This window comes from Lissotriton vulgaris, chromosome 9, assembly GCF_964263255.1.
Source record: "Lissotriton vulgaris chromosome 9, aLisVul1.2, whole genome shotgun sequence".
NCBI lineage: Eukaryota > Metazoa > Chordata > Amphibia > Caudata > Salamandridae > Lissotriton > Lissotriton vulgaris.
In genome coordinates, this window is record NC_141697.1 from 231,800,850 (window position 1) to 231,816,782 (window position 15,933).

The window sequence follows — 15,933 nt, forward strand, 5'->3', positions numbered from 1 at the left end:
AGGCTTTCAATGCCAAGCGGATGGCCCTCTACTCCAGATGGTTGATATGAAGCTGGGACTCCGCCTGGAGACCAGAGGTCCCTGATTTCCACGTCTCTCAGGCGTCTTTTAACAATGAAGGAGCAACATGTGTGAGGTAAAAATATCTTTCCTGTTTGAACCCTCAGCAGACCTCTTGAACTAGCAAAGATTAACAGTCTGTTAAATTAACGCCTCCTGAATACTGGTGTATTCATGAGTCCGAGCCAGCCCCAGTAAGATGTAATTTATTGGTGTTGGTGGGGTTACCCTCACGTACGTTGACTGACATCTGGCCTTCACCCCAGTACATACCTGCTGTAGAGTTCAAGGTTAAAGAACCATGATTTGGTGATGACTGCTCAATTATGTATAGCACCGCAAATCTCCAAAATTGTTAAGACTGACATACTTCATCTGTAGAATCTGAAAAATGTTTTCCAGTTAAACAAATTTATACAGAGTACAGGCTGTAATGGCTCTGCTGTTGCCTCACATTCCCTGTGCCAAAGTTGACTTAGTTAGTCCAAAAATCTAAATCATGCTTACTGCATAAAAACTGCATCTTATGTACTTGGGTACACAAGTCAGAGATCATATCTCCATGGTGGGACATGTGTTACACTGGTTTAAAGGGCAAGAATGGATTGCATTTTTGTTTCTTTGTACAGTAGATACACATGTCTTTCATGGTTTGGGTCTGCTCTCATAGTGGATAAACTCTCAACCTCTTTCCAATCAAAACAACTTTGCTCTACTACCTTACGAGGTCTCAGGCTTTTGAGTGCCCAGAAGAGAGGAGCTGGCTACTCTACCTTCTTGGTCAAGGATGCACAATTGTGTGCACAATCTCTGCCTTTGTTTGAAGGCCACTTAGGAATTTGTCACCTTTTAGTGTGTCCTCAAGACCTACTTTTTTACAATCCAGTGATAACAGCCAACTGGCCAATGGCAGGTTCATCACTTTAATAGTAGCACTATGCAAAATCTCTTTATTGGAACATCTATCATGTTGCCCATTGAAACCAAAACAGTGAACCCTAAGACGCGTCCCGAAGCATCTTTCTATTTTCTAACTTAATACTTTGCACTACAACCAGTGCCTCTCTGTTTGTGTGTGACTGTTAATATGGCGAAGCCTCTCTCAAATGAGGGAACTGCTGATAGTTTGTCACAATCAAAATGTGAAGTATTGTTAGCAACTGAGGTTAAATTTCATATCCATATGCTAGAGGTATCCTCCTAGAAATATTAACCAAGTCTAAACGAATGTCTGAAGTTTTTGCAAATGAGCCAAGCATATGCAGTGGCTTTGGGGTTGTTTGAGGAAAGTTAAATGGGCAGTGGAGCACAAAAGGGATATGCCACGAGACCTTTACAAAACACTGTTTTAATGTTAAGTTTTGCCTTTTAAAACCTCTTTTGTCAAACACATTGGCAAATGCTGTGGGTTTCCACAAATCCTAAAAAGAAACTGCATCGGTGGTCATCCTTGACAGCACCTTGTACCTCTCGGAACATCACCAGTTGTCCCTTTTCCAGAGGGGCTGCTTCACACTTTGCAAGTACCCTGCTTTAATGCAATCCTCTTCAAATGAATTCACTGGTGCTTACTGTCATCCGCTTTACTATCTTAAAATGCATTGCTACAATTAGGAAGAAGACATGCGCACACACACACCCTAGTTTTACAGTGCGTGCCAATTTTTTACTGGTTGGTGTAGCCCACATCTTCAAGCTGTTTACTATTTTCAATGAACTATAAGATTGTATCTACCCATTTAAAGCGATGGTCTTCAATCATTTTAATGCCTCCCCTTTCTACACTCAACAAAAACATTGGTCCTCTCTGAAAGATAAAACTGTTTCTTAATTTTCAAATTATTACACAGGATAATCAAAGTGCAAATGCATAAAGCCATTGCCATGAAGGCTCCTAGTAATAGCATATTACAGAGTAAATGGCAAAAAATCGGGAATAGTTAAAGTCCCAACGAGCAGCAAAATCGGTATATGCTAGTTTTAGAAAAGTGCAGATTCATCGTGGTGTGAGCAAAAGAATACAATGCCAGGAAGTCATATCACAGAGTGCTGGAATGTCATACAGTGGTAAGGCTGAAAGCACTAACACACTACTGAATATTAGTTCAGCCCCCTCTGACAGAATGTCATCCGAAGATGTCAGAACAATCTAGTTGCGAAAACAGTGAACCGTTATGAATGAATGCAATCCCACGTGCACGCTGAAGATCCTTGAAGAAAGATACAATACTGCACCCACTTCGAGAACAGTGTCAATTGCAAAGTAACAAACATGACTTTGCTTGACTGGGTGCAGCAGAAGTGATAAACCGTGAATGTGACATCCATTTTGTTCAATGACATTGAGGCCAGGTTCAGGCCTAGAGAGCATCAGCCAAAGAAAATGCACTTTACAGGTCACATCAAAACAATTTGAGGCATCCTGTCAGTGTATATTAGTGAATTTGCGTGGAGATCCATATTATTCATATGGTTAATAATGCACAAGTAAAAATAAATAAACTGAAAAAACCTATACGCTAATATACAATCCGATGTTAGAATGGAGAATTTCTCTTACTGTGGGGGCAGGGGGGGATCGAGTAGGTTTGGTTGTCTCAGAAAAAAAGTTTTGGAAGCGGACGGAACAAAATGTCCAATAAGTCACACTCACCTGACGTAATGCCATATGTGGGGTAAAAGAGTATATTTCCATTCCCTACTTATTAACATGTGTTAATAGAATCACCTTTCAAACAGGAAATGAACTATAAATACCTGTTCTCTAAATTCATACCTATTGCACACAATGAAGAGTGCATAATTAGTTAACTTTTCCAGGTCACGACTAAGCTGGCTCGCTTCATCCGCCCGCAATTGCGTCAAACCCAGAACAATACACTGACCCCTTTCTGTCAGATTAGGTAAAGAGGCCTGGTCCCAATGTGACCTCATAATTGTCAGTAAGGATTATGGTTTTATGATGTGCATTTGTATGACATTTTTGTATCTTATACCCTTATTTTTAGTTTGTTCCCTTCATTATATTGCTCAAGCATCGTATTCCTATTTTTAGTCATTGGAAAAATTGAGTTGCATCTAGAATATTTTCGCATTTATTTATCTGATTGATGTACAGGCACTTAAATGTCTGTAGGATTTTAGTCTTTTAAATAGTCCATACAATGTAATAATACTGAAAACGCTATTAGTAGCAATAGGATACTAGCGTACACTTGCCTGCTGCTGTCTGACCTTGATTAGCAATTCTCATCCCTTCTTCTCCATATGCTGTCAGTATGCCCAGCAATGACCTGGCAGCCATGACCCACAGCCTGCAGAAACACTAAAAAAGACCAGAATTTCAGCTTTTTCCATGTTTAAATATAAATACAGATAAAGTGTTAAAATCAGTAAAAAAAGAAACCATAGGAGCCTTAATTAGGAGTTCTTCCACATGCACCCCCTCTATAAGAGAAACTATCTATCAGTCATCATTGTCTATAAACACACATGCCACCAACTCCTGCTCTTCAAACATTCTCAGCCTTTGAAATGTTGCCAGCCTTCTCTCAATCTGTCATTGACACCTTTAATATGCCAGAGTCCTCTCCTCTGACCTGCATGTTTGTTCCCATCTTGGTTGTCTTCTTCTCCAGAGCCATTCCTTATTTATCTACTTTTCTCCGGCCTGCTTGTTTTTCGGTCTTCATTCCGCTGATATACCTGTATGCCATGTCCCTTCTACTACAGTCAACATTTCTTTTCTGTACATTCTTGAGAACACTAATTTTTGTATACATTTATGCAGCCCCTTTGACTGATATCCATTGGTTGCATTTTATCAGCAATGGTTGACATTTATTTACAAAGAATGTCCAGAAAGCTGTCTAAAGTTTTGTTCTTCCCATGTCATTATTCTCTGGTATGTAGGCTTAAAATTCACATGGGTCTGAAGTGTGATTCAGTGCTCTGTCCCTTTAATGATTTTGCTGTGGAAGTATCATGGTTACATCGTTGGGGATGGAAAGCCTTTCTATCTCTTCCAGTGATTCATACCCACGTCCCCGCATTTCTCCTACTTGAATCATAAGGGACAGATCTTATCCAGTCTTGTGCTCTGTTAAGTTTGATTGACAGGTCTATAGCAATCAGGAGTCAGTCCTTTAAGATGAGCTTTAGTACTGAATTATATTGTTTTAATGACTTGGACTGTTTAGGATCCGTGTTCCTATCTGATGCAGATGTCACAGTGGTATTTTGATTCGATTTGCTTCTTTCTCCCACTCTGCATACTCTGGACATTTCTACTCAAACCTCTCCTTAAATTCACCTGCCTCTGTCACATTCATTCAGGCTGTCCACAGTGCCTTTACTCGTTCTCCTGTACACACTATCTGCAGAAAGCTCTTAGTCGTTCCCAACTGAGTCTCTTCCCATCTGACCATGTCCCTTTCCAGTTCTGTTGCAGCTCTAACGGAATGTATGAGGAGCATCCGGTTGGCCAAGTTCTTCCGGGACAGGCAAGAGATGTTGAAGCATTCCCTTCCACTGGGTTCCTACCTTCTGAAGCCGGTGCAAAGGATCCTCAAGTATCATCTTCTTCTCCAGGTAAATATCTACCCTCCGTTTAAGACCTATATAGATGTTTCTTGCGGTATATTTCTGTTTTCCATGTAGACCTACTTCATCAGTGTTTGAATGCCTATTTCTGTGGAGTGGAGGATTCTAGAAAATGTATTAAAAATGTACTTTGTTTACTACTCACTGTATGAAATAAGCCCCAGTCAGCTTCATTGAGTAAACAACCATTTGGCAAACCCGATAGGTCTCACCTTTGTCATGCGAGTGCCGAGGTGTTGGCTTTGCTAATGTTGGTCTGTAAAGTAGTATGTAAAAAAGTAATAGAGAAAGATATTTCAAAATACTGGAGGAAAAAAAAAACTTCTATCTTATGGTATTTCAAAACTGCACAATAAAGCAAAGTTTTTCAATCTTTTGGTTTATTTATCAAATACTTTTCGCTCAAAAAACTAAACAAAATTTAAAAACAATAAGGAAGTGTCTGCTAGGCTTGACCTAAAAAGAACTCTGTCTTACGCAGTTCTCTTTACTTTGATTTTCGTTCCTCTGGCGCTTGCATCTTCAGGATATTTCTGCCCAAAAGGCCCAGTTCAGGTTGATTTCTTTTTTAGTTAACTTCATGCTTTCATGATACAAAATAAGGAAACTCAATACGGTACCCGTTAAAAAAAATTATATATATATATATAGTGTAAAACCGCATTTAAAAAAGATAATGTTGACTATAATGCACATGTAGATAAATAGTATATACTAAAACAAAAAAAACTTAATATGTGTTCCATTTTTTAAATCCTAATATACATACACCCCATAGCTCAGAACAAAAAAAAACCATAACTGTGTATTTGATACACCATGCTAATTTTGCTTGTATCTAAGAGGAAACAAAAATCTCAAAATAATTCATCTGGTGTACCTGCTTGTTGATGCAAGGTTTGTTATGTCATTCAAACACGTAGGCACATGAGGTTTCTATCTAGTTTTCTAGAGCTGTAGAATATTTTTTTGCCACACGAGCACCTGAAGATGAATTTACAAAATACTAACGTTCATCGAGGAGAGGAGTGGATCATTGTGAAGTAAAATTAGAGATGCTGAAAATGTATTTAAATTTGTATGTTAATTATTGAACTAATGCCTTCTCCTCCCCAACAAAAACTGTTGCCTCTTCGCATGTGGGAAAAAAAAATTGCTTTTGAGGTTTGTAATAGCCGTGGCGTTTATTCAAACTGCACTAGTTTCCCTTGTCGGAAGGCTTTCTGATACCACCATAATCATTTCCTAGTTTAAACTGTAATGGATAGAGAAATTCCTTTCTGGCTACTTTTCACCATGACTGTGACTAGGAAGGGACAGCTACACAAAGTCTAGTGAGAATGCAGTTTGGGTGGAATGAGACCTGACTGACCGGTAGAGTTTCAGAACATTACATTATACCACATCGGCCACTCTCCGCACCACGCAGAGGTTCCCTCGCTGAAATGTCAAAATAGTCACAGACAGAAAATGATAGAAATGTTTCAGGTGATGTGGCTTGAGACGACCTTTACAGCGCGTCATCACACCGCGATGCCATTACAACGCGGTTGTTACCATGCAAAGCCATTACTACACAAGTCATTACATCGACTTGCAGTAGATGGCATGCTAAAATTAGGAACAGTATAGTTTACTGTTCCAACACCTTCCCTACTGTTACGTAGGCTGGAGTTAGAATAGCAATTCATACATTTCTAATGTCCGCGCGCTAACTACTACAAGTCGATGTAATGACTTGCGTAGTAATAGCATTGCGTGGTAACAACGCTGTTGTAACGACCGCGATGTAATGCCACGCAATGTAATGACTCACGTTGTAATGAGTCCTATTCGATGTGGCATTTGGCTCTAACTGAGTGCTGGCCAGTCAGGCAACACAGAACATCCAACATCTGTACTGTGCAACAAAGTGGCATACATTATACACTGAAACTGAAGTCCAAAGGGTGCCTCAAATTCTGCCTGTGGGTGAAAGGGTTTACCCATCCGTACTGCTTCCACAAAGTAAGAAATATTTGATAATTGATAAATTGCTTGTTGACCCAGTAAGCATTAAGCCTTTTTCCCAGCCCAGATTCAAAATAAATTAATGTGCTTCTGGGGCATGTTGCAAAAAAGAAGCCATAAGATGGTCATGCTGGGCATCGGCCTCTTTAGAGCAGGAGAGGCCTACATCTTCCATCATTGGGGGGTGAACGGTGCACTTAGATAACTAAAAAGGGAAAACTCTCGCAGCTGTGCGCTGCCATATATATCCATACAAAAGGGGGTGGTGATGGACGGAGCATCTGAATCAATCAAACACTCACACCCAGTCAAAAGATCTGGGTTTAATCCATCACCGTTCTTTAGCCCACTCTGCCACCCCAGTTCAGACATGGCTATATGCAAATCAGTCTGACCCTGTGCCTCATGGGAACAGTCCAGCACGAACTGCCAAGCCATGTCACCTGAGGTCACAGTACCCTGAGCCACAGGTACCTCCTGTCAATCGCTCATCTCCAGTCCAGACAGGACTTCATACCTATTCTGTGTGTTGACATTAGACCCATGCTGGTAGCGTCCAACACTATTAATCCTGTTATAAGTTTCATTCATACTACCAGAACCACAGGGATTAGTGATGTTATATATGAATTGTGCATCCATAACTGGCGTCTGTGGTTCAAACGCACGCCTGGTTAACCTTTGTTGGGGTGTGGGTTTGCATAAATGTGTATAAAAATGGCCTAATGGGCGCACACAAATACTGTTCTCGTTATAAACTAGTGAGGAAGGGGCAAGATGGCCGCGGGTGGGTTGGGGTGAGCAGTCGCACCAAAACCTCTCTCCCATCTGGACGCAACAACATGAAGTAGCTGGGCGCTATAATGATAGCGCTAGACCCCCCGGACGGCTATTGACTTTGCTCGCATGAAACTCGGATTTGAAACTGGGGCGTGCATTCTATTCATAACTGCACAGACAACTACTAGCCGGCTTAGAGACAGGGTGGGGCCTGAATTCGGCAGACTTACAAGGAAATTGAGAGCATTCACAGGTAGCCTGCTGAAGCAAGTGGAGAACATATCAGTATCAGGAATTAAGGATTGGAGCGACTCGCTGCGCACAAAAATGCCACCAAGATCTGCAAAGGCTGACAAAATGAAAGTCAGAGACGGGATTGAGATGAGTAATTCAACCCCTACTGAACCGGAGACACCCGTCGCTCTGAAAACGCAGTTACCGGCGAAGAACCCAGGCGCTATTAAGAAAGTGACTGCGCCTCCTACCAAAAAGAAAATGGACCTAAAAGGGAAACCGCTGGGCGGAGAGGAGAGCGCCACGGCGAAAGGGCGCATCAAAGTAATAGAAAAGCCAGCGATTTTGAAAACAAAAAGTAAAGGAACCCCTCTTAGGCAGCCCACCTTACCGGAATCGTTTACCCGTCCAGCCAACTCAGAGACGGCGGTATTGCCAGTAGGAGTCCGTAGCGGCAGCAGCAACAACGGGAGCTGGGAACGTGATAGACGCCGAGTCAGCTGTTACTAAGCAACCGATCTCTGCGAACCTCGAGCAGAACGCCAGCAGGAGCACAGAGGAGAAAGCAGATGGGAATGCGGGACAGAGGGCTGAGATGGGCGCCGAAAGGAAAGGAGAGAAGGAGACTCCACAGAGGATGGTGTGCGAAGTAGGGATTATTGTGGATAAGGAAAGCGGTAAGGGGGAGGCAAGGGGGCAAGAAAATGCAGATATGTTGCAGGCAATCATGCAGGTGGAAAGCAGAATTAATGGCTAAATCCCCTAACCCGACATGGGGAAGTTCTGTAAGTTTGGTGGCAGAAAAGATAGAAGCCGGTCATCCCAGGGAGAAGGAAGATGTATGCTCATTGGAGGGGGAGCATTTCTTCTCAGTAAATGAGGATTCCGACTCTGTACAACAGGAGGGAGAGATAACAGATGAAGAGGAGGAAGAGGAGGCGGAGAAGGAGAAGGAGGAGGATGAAGATGAAGAGGATTCATGGACAGACTCTACCTCCTCTGGAACTGACATAGGCAAAGACTCAACACAAAAAAGGAAACCGATAAGGCGTTGCAGGCACGAAAGATCGCCCACAAGGGGTGCTGAGAGGAAACTGGATTGGGACTATTCGGCAACATCACAGACATACCAGGAAGAGCAAGAAACAGGCCCAAGACAAGATGATGCATTAGGAATGGTGTTCAACATGTTGAAACAAATACAAACTGAAGCGAGATCTACAAGTCGTGAAACAAGACAGGACTTTAAGAAGATCCAAACGACGCTCCGGAAAACAAACAAATTAATGTTCTGAATAAGAAGTGGGAAAACCACAATTTTTATTAAGCCATGCCACAGTCTTATTTTTCAGTGATGCATGAGATTCGTCACATGGTGAGGCGGGATGGGTCCCACAAGGTGGAACATTGGTCAGTACTGCCACAAACGGAGCACAGTCAGGTGTTAAATTCAAATATCGATTATACCTGGGGGTTCTAGGGGCTGGACCACTCCGTGGGGCTATGATGGGTTGAGTCAGCAGAGCGGTTGCCACTGGGGCGGCTGGTATACTTAATGCCACCTTCCCAGTGGTGGCTACTGCAGCAATGTTCCCTGTATTCTGGTGATCTTTAGCTTTCACCGCATCCTGCCCTTTTCCCCCCACCTTACCGCTACCATTAATTGGTGCAGTCAGATGTGTAGATATCAGGCCGCCCAGTCTAGCCACTTCCGTGACCAAGGGCTCAATCTGGCTGGTTAGTGGTTTGATTAGCTTCTCTATCTTCATTGTGAGTTTTGCTTCAAATTTTTAATGAGAGAAGCAAACTGATCAGAATTCAGGTTAGGGCCATTGTCGTTATTTCCTGTAAACACAAAGGGGTTTATGACAGGGCTGTGTGCTTCTTTCCCGTTCTTTTTTTTAGCATTAGCGTTATGTTTCTCCCCCCCCCCCCCCCCCCCCCCCCCGTTTTTGGTGTGCTATCCTACAGGTTCGCATCGGCCTAATAACAGGCGGAGCTTCACTGATGTCACCTAATTCCTCACTTGACAGGGCAGGTTGATCTGAGTGAACCTCCACACTCACTGTAATGGGCATCAGTGGTTCTACTAGGGTAACACCACTTGTGTTTGCCTCCGTCTATAGTCATCCTAATAGGAGACAATTCTGGCAGGTCCACTATCAAAGTGCCCTTCCCTAAAGAGGCACGTCTTTCATTATTTATCTGGTTGACTTTCTTCACCAAATAATTATCAATGGTGCCGGGACCCTGTGCTGGTTTATCGCTTTTTTATTTAGACATCCTAGATAACTAAGATGCAAAATATAAACACAGGTAAAACCACTACTTACTCATATGCAATGTAACAAAATACAAAATAAAGTCTTACATCAGTAATACACACTATAGATCCAGATAAAATGATATAGGGTCCCTGGCCCAGTCCAGTCTCCTCAGGCCTCTGAGGGCCACAGAGGGCCCGCCCTTTGCCCGGGCTTAGCCCGGCGCAGTCCCGCGCGCCTCCCACGACGCGGGAGGTGTTTCGCGCTGATAAGCGCTTGCGGGCGCTGCAGGAGCGTCACTGGAGCGCCGGGGTGCTGGGGCTGCTGGGGAGTGTAGCTCAGCGTTGGCCGTTCCCCTCACGGCAATGGAGCGCTGTACGCTGGCCGTTCCCCTCACGGCTTGTGGACCTGGGCGTCGGTCGTTCCCCTCACTGCAAAGCAGGTAAAGCTGAGTGAGGTCCCCGCTCGGTGCCCCGCGCTTATAAGAGCTTGCGGGCGCTGCAGGAGCGTCACTGGAGCGCCGGGGCTGCTGGGGAGTGTAGTTCAGCGTTGGCCGTTCCCGTCACGGCTTGTGGACCTGGGCGTCGGCCGTTCCCCTCACGGCAAAGCAGGTAAAGCTGAGTGAGGTCCCCGCTCCCCGCTCGGTGCCCCGCGCTGATAAGCGCTTGCGGGCGCTGCAGGAGCGTCACTGGAGCGATGGGGTGCCGGGGCTTCTGGGGAGTGTAGTTCAGCGTTGGCCGTTCCCCACATAGCAATGGAGCGCTGTACGCTGGCCGTTCCCCTCACGGCTTGTGGACCTGGGCGTCGGCCGTTCCCCTCACGGCAAAGCAGGTAAAGGCGAGTGAGGTGTCTTCCCTGGACCGGAAACAAGCTTCCGAGGACCGGTTTCTGGCATTCCAGCTTTCTTTAGCCCAGCTTGCTTGAATCCAGTGGCAAAGTGAGCAAGGGACTCACGTCTGAGCATACCCTGCCACACTTATGGCGGCCAAAAGCCAGAAACCGGTCCTCGGAAGCTTGTTTCCGGTCCAGGGAAGGCATGGCTTGGCAGTTCGGGCTGGGCTGTTCCCATGAGGCACAGGGTCAGACTGATTTGCATATAGCCATGTCTGAACTGGGGTGGCAGAGTGGGCTAAAGAACGGTGATGGATTAAACCCAGAACTTTTGACTGGGTGTGAGCGTTTGATTGGTTCAGATGCTTACCATCCCCTTTTGTACCGCCATATATATCCAAACAAGAGAGAACAGGGTCAAAGTGTTACTCTTATACCCCTATATTAATTATATTAAACAACAAAAGAGTAACCAAACAATCAAAAATAGTCAAAAATAGTATTACCACTAGCCAAGCAGAAGGTAAAACAAGGGGTTAGTAGGAGTCACTGTGAAGAAAGAACCCTCAAGCACCAACAGTGTCGGTGACCATTTTTCATCATTGGGTTCTAGTTGAAGGCAAGTGTATTAGTGCCCAAAGTGTTGGTGAGTGAATTAAAACTAGGTATCTCTGATCCCCAACCAAATTTTAATAAGGGACCAGTATTACCTGAAGATAAAAACAAAGTGCATACTAGATGGTTAAGTAAATTTGAACCACTGTGTCCTTAAAAATATATATATAATAAAGTGGTCAACATGTTTCTACTATCATGTGCTTGTTACACACAGCATTCATCAGGACCATATATCTCCCAGCCCATAGTCCGCGCATCCTAAAGCGCAAACTCCAAGGCGGGAGAAGAAAAATTCTTTGTATACTACAACAACTCGCGAAACTGTCGTGGATTTGAACTTCTTTAAGTGTATAAAATCTCCAATCTGAAAAGACAGAAGACTTTAATGCAGCATAGCCAGAATCGTGTCATGCAGTATTACCATCCGGTCATCCTAAGTTCAAACAATTGTATCATTTTTTGTAAACAAAATTAATATGGTATAGTACACAGCTGGCCACAAACAAAGACCCTTAATCACATCATGTAAACAGAACCTTTTCTGCACAGGACGTATTTTTTAATTTCATTACGAGAGATTTTCCCGATCTAAACGCACGTGTTTTATGTTAAAAAACCGCAGTGTTTAGAATCATGATGTTTGGAAAAAGATCACCAAACATACATCTAACTGTCTGTTTTAAATCTAACAAACATGCTGACTCCTTCAGTGTTTGCCATCACTTAGGGGACTACAATAAAGGTTCGAAAAATATTTATTTTGAAGTGCCCGTAATGTATTAAATAAGTTAATTAAATAAAACCACACCACAATGAAATGGAAGATTATAAAAACAAAGCAAAATGTCAAACTCAGTAGGAGAAAGTAGTGAGATTGCCTCATAAGCTTGTGGCAGGGGAAACCTTCACGCCAGGAATCTCTAAAATAGTAAAAGAAAACTTGCTGTTACAGCCGTCAACTAGCAGGAGTGCGCTCACAAAGCTGACACTTGGTTTATACTCAAAATAGCGCATTTAAAAGAAAGGGTTACTCACTTCAGTCCCGGCGACCGCCCGCAGTGTAACCTACTGCTTGCACATCCACGGCCCGAACGTAACTGAAGTTCGGAGCCGGATGTGTTTACTAAGGCTTCCCAAGCGTGGCACGTGACGGCAACGCGGCTCGTTCTTTTTAAAGGGGAAACCACCTCCCTCACAAAAACCAGTACGTTGCTCTGTGTCAATGCCATAACATCCACACAAGTGGATTTCATAGATGGCACTGACAGGTGATGACTGGAAGAATTATCTTCTATTCTGGTGGTGAAGGAGCAGGTTTGGTGTGGTGCACATGGGTTGTGATCAGTGTAAGGGAGTGAGGGGTAACACACAGGGATGGCCTATGCTGAGCAGCTAAATGATGACACCACACTCTGGGAACAGTCTCTAGGACCGGTAGCCACGAGTGACCTCCGGCCGTTTATTTATATCCTTCTGGCCACGCCTGGCCAGAAGGTGCTACAAAGTGTGTGGGTGCTTCCGGGTCTCAGCCGAGACCCACGAAACACTAGAGCTCTACATCCCAAGTTGGTAATTTGTCCGGGAGCTTTCACACAGTCAGCATGCGAAGTCTGCCAGTCTCTGACTTGGTCTTGGATTTGGCCTTAGGTTGTGGCGACCCTGACCCCGAACCATCGGGGGCTCCGGTTCTCTTCTCACCGGAGATGGTGAGGTGATCTCAGGTCCACCATCGGCGTCTGGATCACCAGTGTCCTCCAACTGGCTAGCAACTTCAAGGGTTGACCTGGCATTAGCTCCCATGGAGTCCGTCTCAGGAGGGATGCGTTTGAACCATGACACGTTCCTGGTCAACTCTTCTCCATTTCTCTGTGCGGTCACAGCCGTGCCTTTGGTCGCTTTGATGGTCCATGGTTCTGGTTCGTATGGGGTCCGGAATTTTCCTCCCAGTCTACATGTTCGTATCAATACAGCATCTCCAGGGCCTAGCTCTCTTTCTCTTGCTCGCCTCTTTCGGCTCGCCCGTTCGTTGGTCTTCTTTCTCCGTTCTTGGGTGGCCGCTGGCACATATGGTTCAGGCACCCAACCATCCGCCATCGGCAGTAGATCTCGTCTTGGTCCCGCAAACATTAACGACCAGGGGGATCTTTGCGTGGTGCTGTGCGGAGTGCTTCTGTACTCCCTCAGGAAATGCTGGAGTGCCTTTTCCGGGTCTGCCCCCTCGGCCATGGCTATTCTTAGGGTCTTGTTGACAGTCCTCATAAACCTTTCCGCCTCACCGTTGGCCTGAGGCCATTGAGGCCTGACTCGGTGGTGCTTTACCCCAAGGCTGTGCAGGAACTCCCTGAAGTCACTCCCTTGGAACGGCCCATTGTCTCGTTTAATCAACTGGGGAATTCCGAACATTGCAAAGACTTTGCTGAGTATCGGCTGTACATTTGCGAAACTGGTGGATGATGCCACTTCCACTACTGGGTATTTGGTATAGCTGTCTATTAATACTACTGTCACTCTCCCATCCGGGAAGCTGCCAAAATCCAGGCTGAGCCAGGTCCAGGGTGATGGAGACGAGTCATCCGTGATAACCGGTGCTGGTGTCTCCGGTACACTAGTGAGCTGACCCGCTCGGCAGTTTCGTACTACAATGTCGACTTTCTCATCCATGTTGGGAAACCACACTTTCTCCTGCATCCGGGCCTTCATTCTTCTCGTTCCTTGATGACCTTCATGGGCTAGCACGGTCGCCTGATTCTGTAGACTGACAGGGATAACTACTCTTGACCCTCGAAGTATTACTCCATTACCAGCTCTGCTGAGCTCGTTGTGTATCTTCCAAAACTGCGACAGGCGTGCACGGTCTGCGTCATTCCAGCCACTGACATTGCGCAAGAAGTTCTCCCATGACCCAGTTTCTATTGCTTCCTTTACTCTCGTTACTACGGCATCATAGTCATATTGGGCTACAATAACATCTGCTGCTAGCGCTTGAAGACATGACAGTTGAGAAACCATGTCCACAAGTTCTTCTGTTAGTGTTTCCTGATCCATCACTACACTGGTCTCACACGGGGGATGTCTTGACAGGCAGTCCGCCGGGTTTTTCGCTCCTGGTCTATAGACAAGGTCCATTTGATAGTGTTGTACCTGGATGGCCCATCTCTCAGTCCGAGGCGGGGGATGTGGAGCTGTCCCTTTAAACAATGGTATTAGTGGCTGATGATCTGTGACCATCCGGAAAGGATGACCCGTTATATACAGGTGGAAGTGATTGCAGGCCCATTTCACCGCTAATGCTTCTCTCTCGATCTGTGAGTATCTGGCCTCCGTGGTGGTAAGGGCTTTACTGGCAAATGCTAGGGAAACCCACACTCCCGGTTTCGCCTCCTGCGTTAGAAGCGCCCCCAGACCTACCGGGCTAGCGTCCACCAGTATTTCTGTCTGTCTCGCTGTGTCAAAATACGCCATTGTTGTACTGTCCAGTAGCGCTGCCTTCACCTTGTCGAATGCCTCGGCTTCCGCCTTGGACCACTGCCAGGGATTCCCCTTTTTCGTCAGATTCCTCAGAGGTTCCGCTATGATGGCTAGCTGAGGGATGAAACAGGCACAGTATTGCGCCATACCCATGAAGCTTCGCACTTCCAACGCTGTATTCGGGGCTGGAGCACACTTTATGGCAGACGATTTTCGGGGGTCCAGCCTGACTCCCTCCGAGTCAAAGACGTATCCGAAAAACTCTATGGACTGCTTAAAGAACTGGCATTTCTCTTTGTGGAGTGTGACTCCAAAGTCTAACAATCTCCGAAGCGGGGCTTTCAATGTTCGATGGTGCTCCTCACTTGTCTTTGCGTGGATCAGTATGTCATCACTGACGTTTAGTACTCCCGGCAGTCCTGACAAGATTTCCTTGATTGCGTTCTGAAAGATTTCCGCAGCTGAGGTTATTCCGAAGTTTAGTCTCTTATATCTTCTTAAACCTAAGTGCGTAGAGAACGTCGTGATATAGCGGCTCTCTTCGGCTGATTTCAACTGATGGTAGCCCGCATTTAAGTCTAGTTTGGAGAACCACTGGGCTCCATTCAGGTCTGTTAAAATGTCATCTACCGTGGGCGTTAGATGCCTCTCCCTTTTGATCGCCTTGTTGGGCATCCGCATGTCGATGCAAATTCGTATTTAGCCTGGCTGCCGGGGTTTCTCAGCAATCACCATTGGGGAAACCCATGGCGTTGGCCCAGTCACCTTCTCTATTACACCTTGTTCCTCTAACTTTCTCAGCTCCTGCTCAACTGCTGATCGAAGATGAAACTGGATTCTCCGATGCCTCAATGCTATGGGCTGTATGGCCTTATCAATGTGTAGTTTGACTGGTGGTCTTTTAATGGTTCCCAGACCTTGAAACAATGAAGGAAACATTTTTAGGATTTCCTCCGTATGCAGTGCCTTAACTGCATTAGCAAAAGCAATTAGCTTGAGGTCTTCTGCTGTGTGACTTCCGACCAACAAGTCTGCCTCTCTGTCGATAACATGAAACGTGGTCGTC

The 15,933-nt window shown here is 45.2% G+C and overlaps 1 protein-coding gene across 1 annotated transcript in view; it reads left to right on the forward strand.

The window, feature by feature from the left end:
- The window catches only part of PLEKHG3 (pleckstrin homology and RhoGEF domain containing G3), a 608,515-nt gene that overhangs the window by 471,623 nt on the left and 120,959 nt on the right, over positions 1-15,933 (forward strand). Inside the window, exon 8 of the mRNA XM_086939446.1 lies at positions 4,500-4,650. Within this exon, the coding sequence (XP_086795572.1) occupies positions 4,500-4,650 (151 nt within the window). The remainder of the gene's footprint in view (positions 1-4,499; positions 4,651-15,933) is intronic.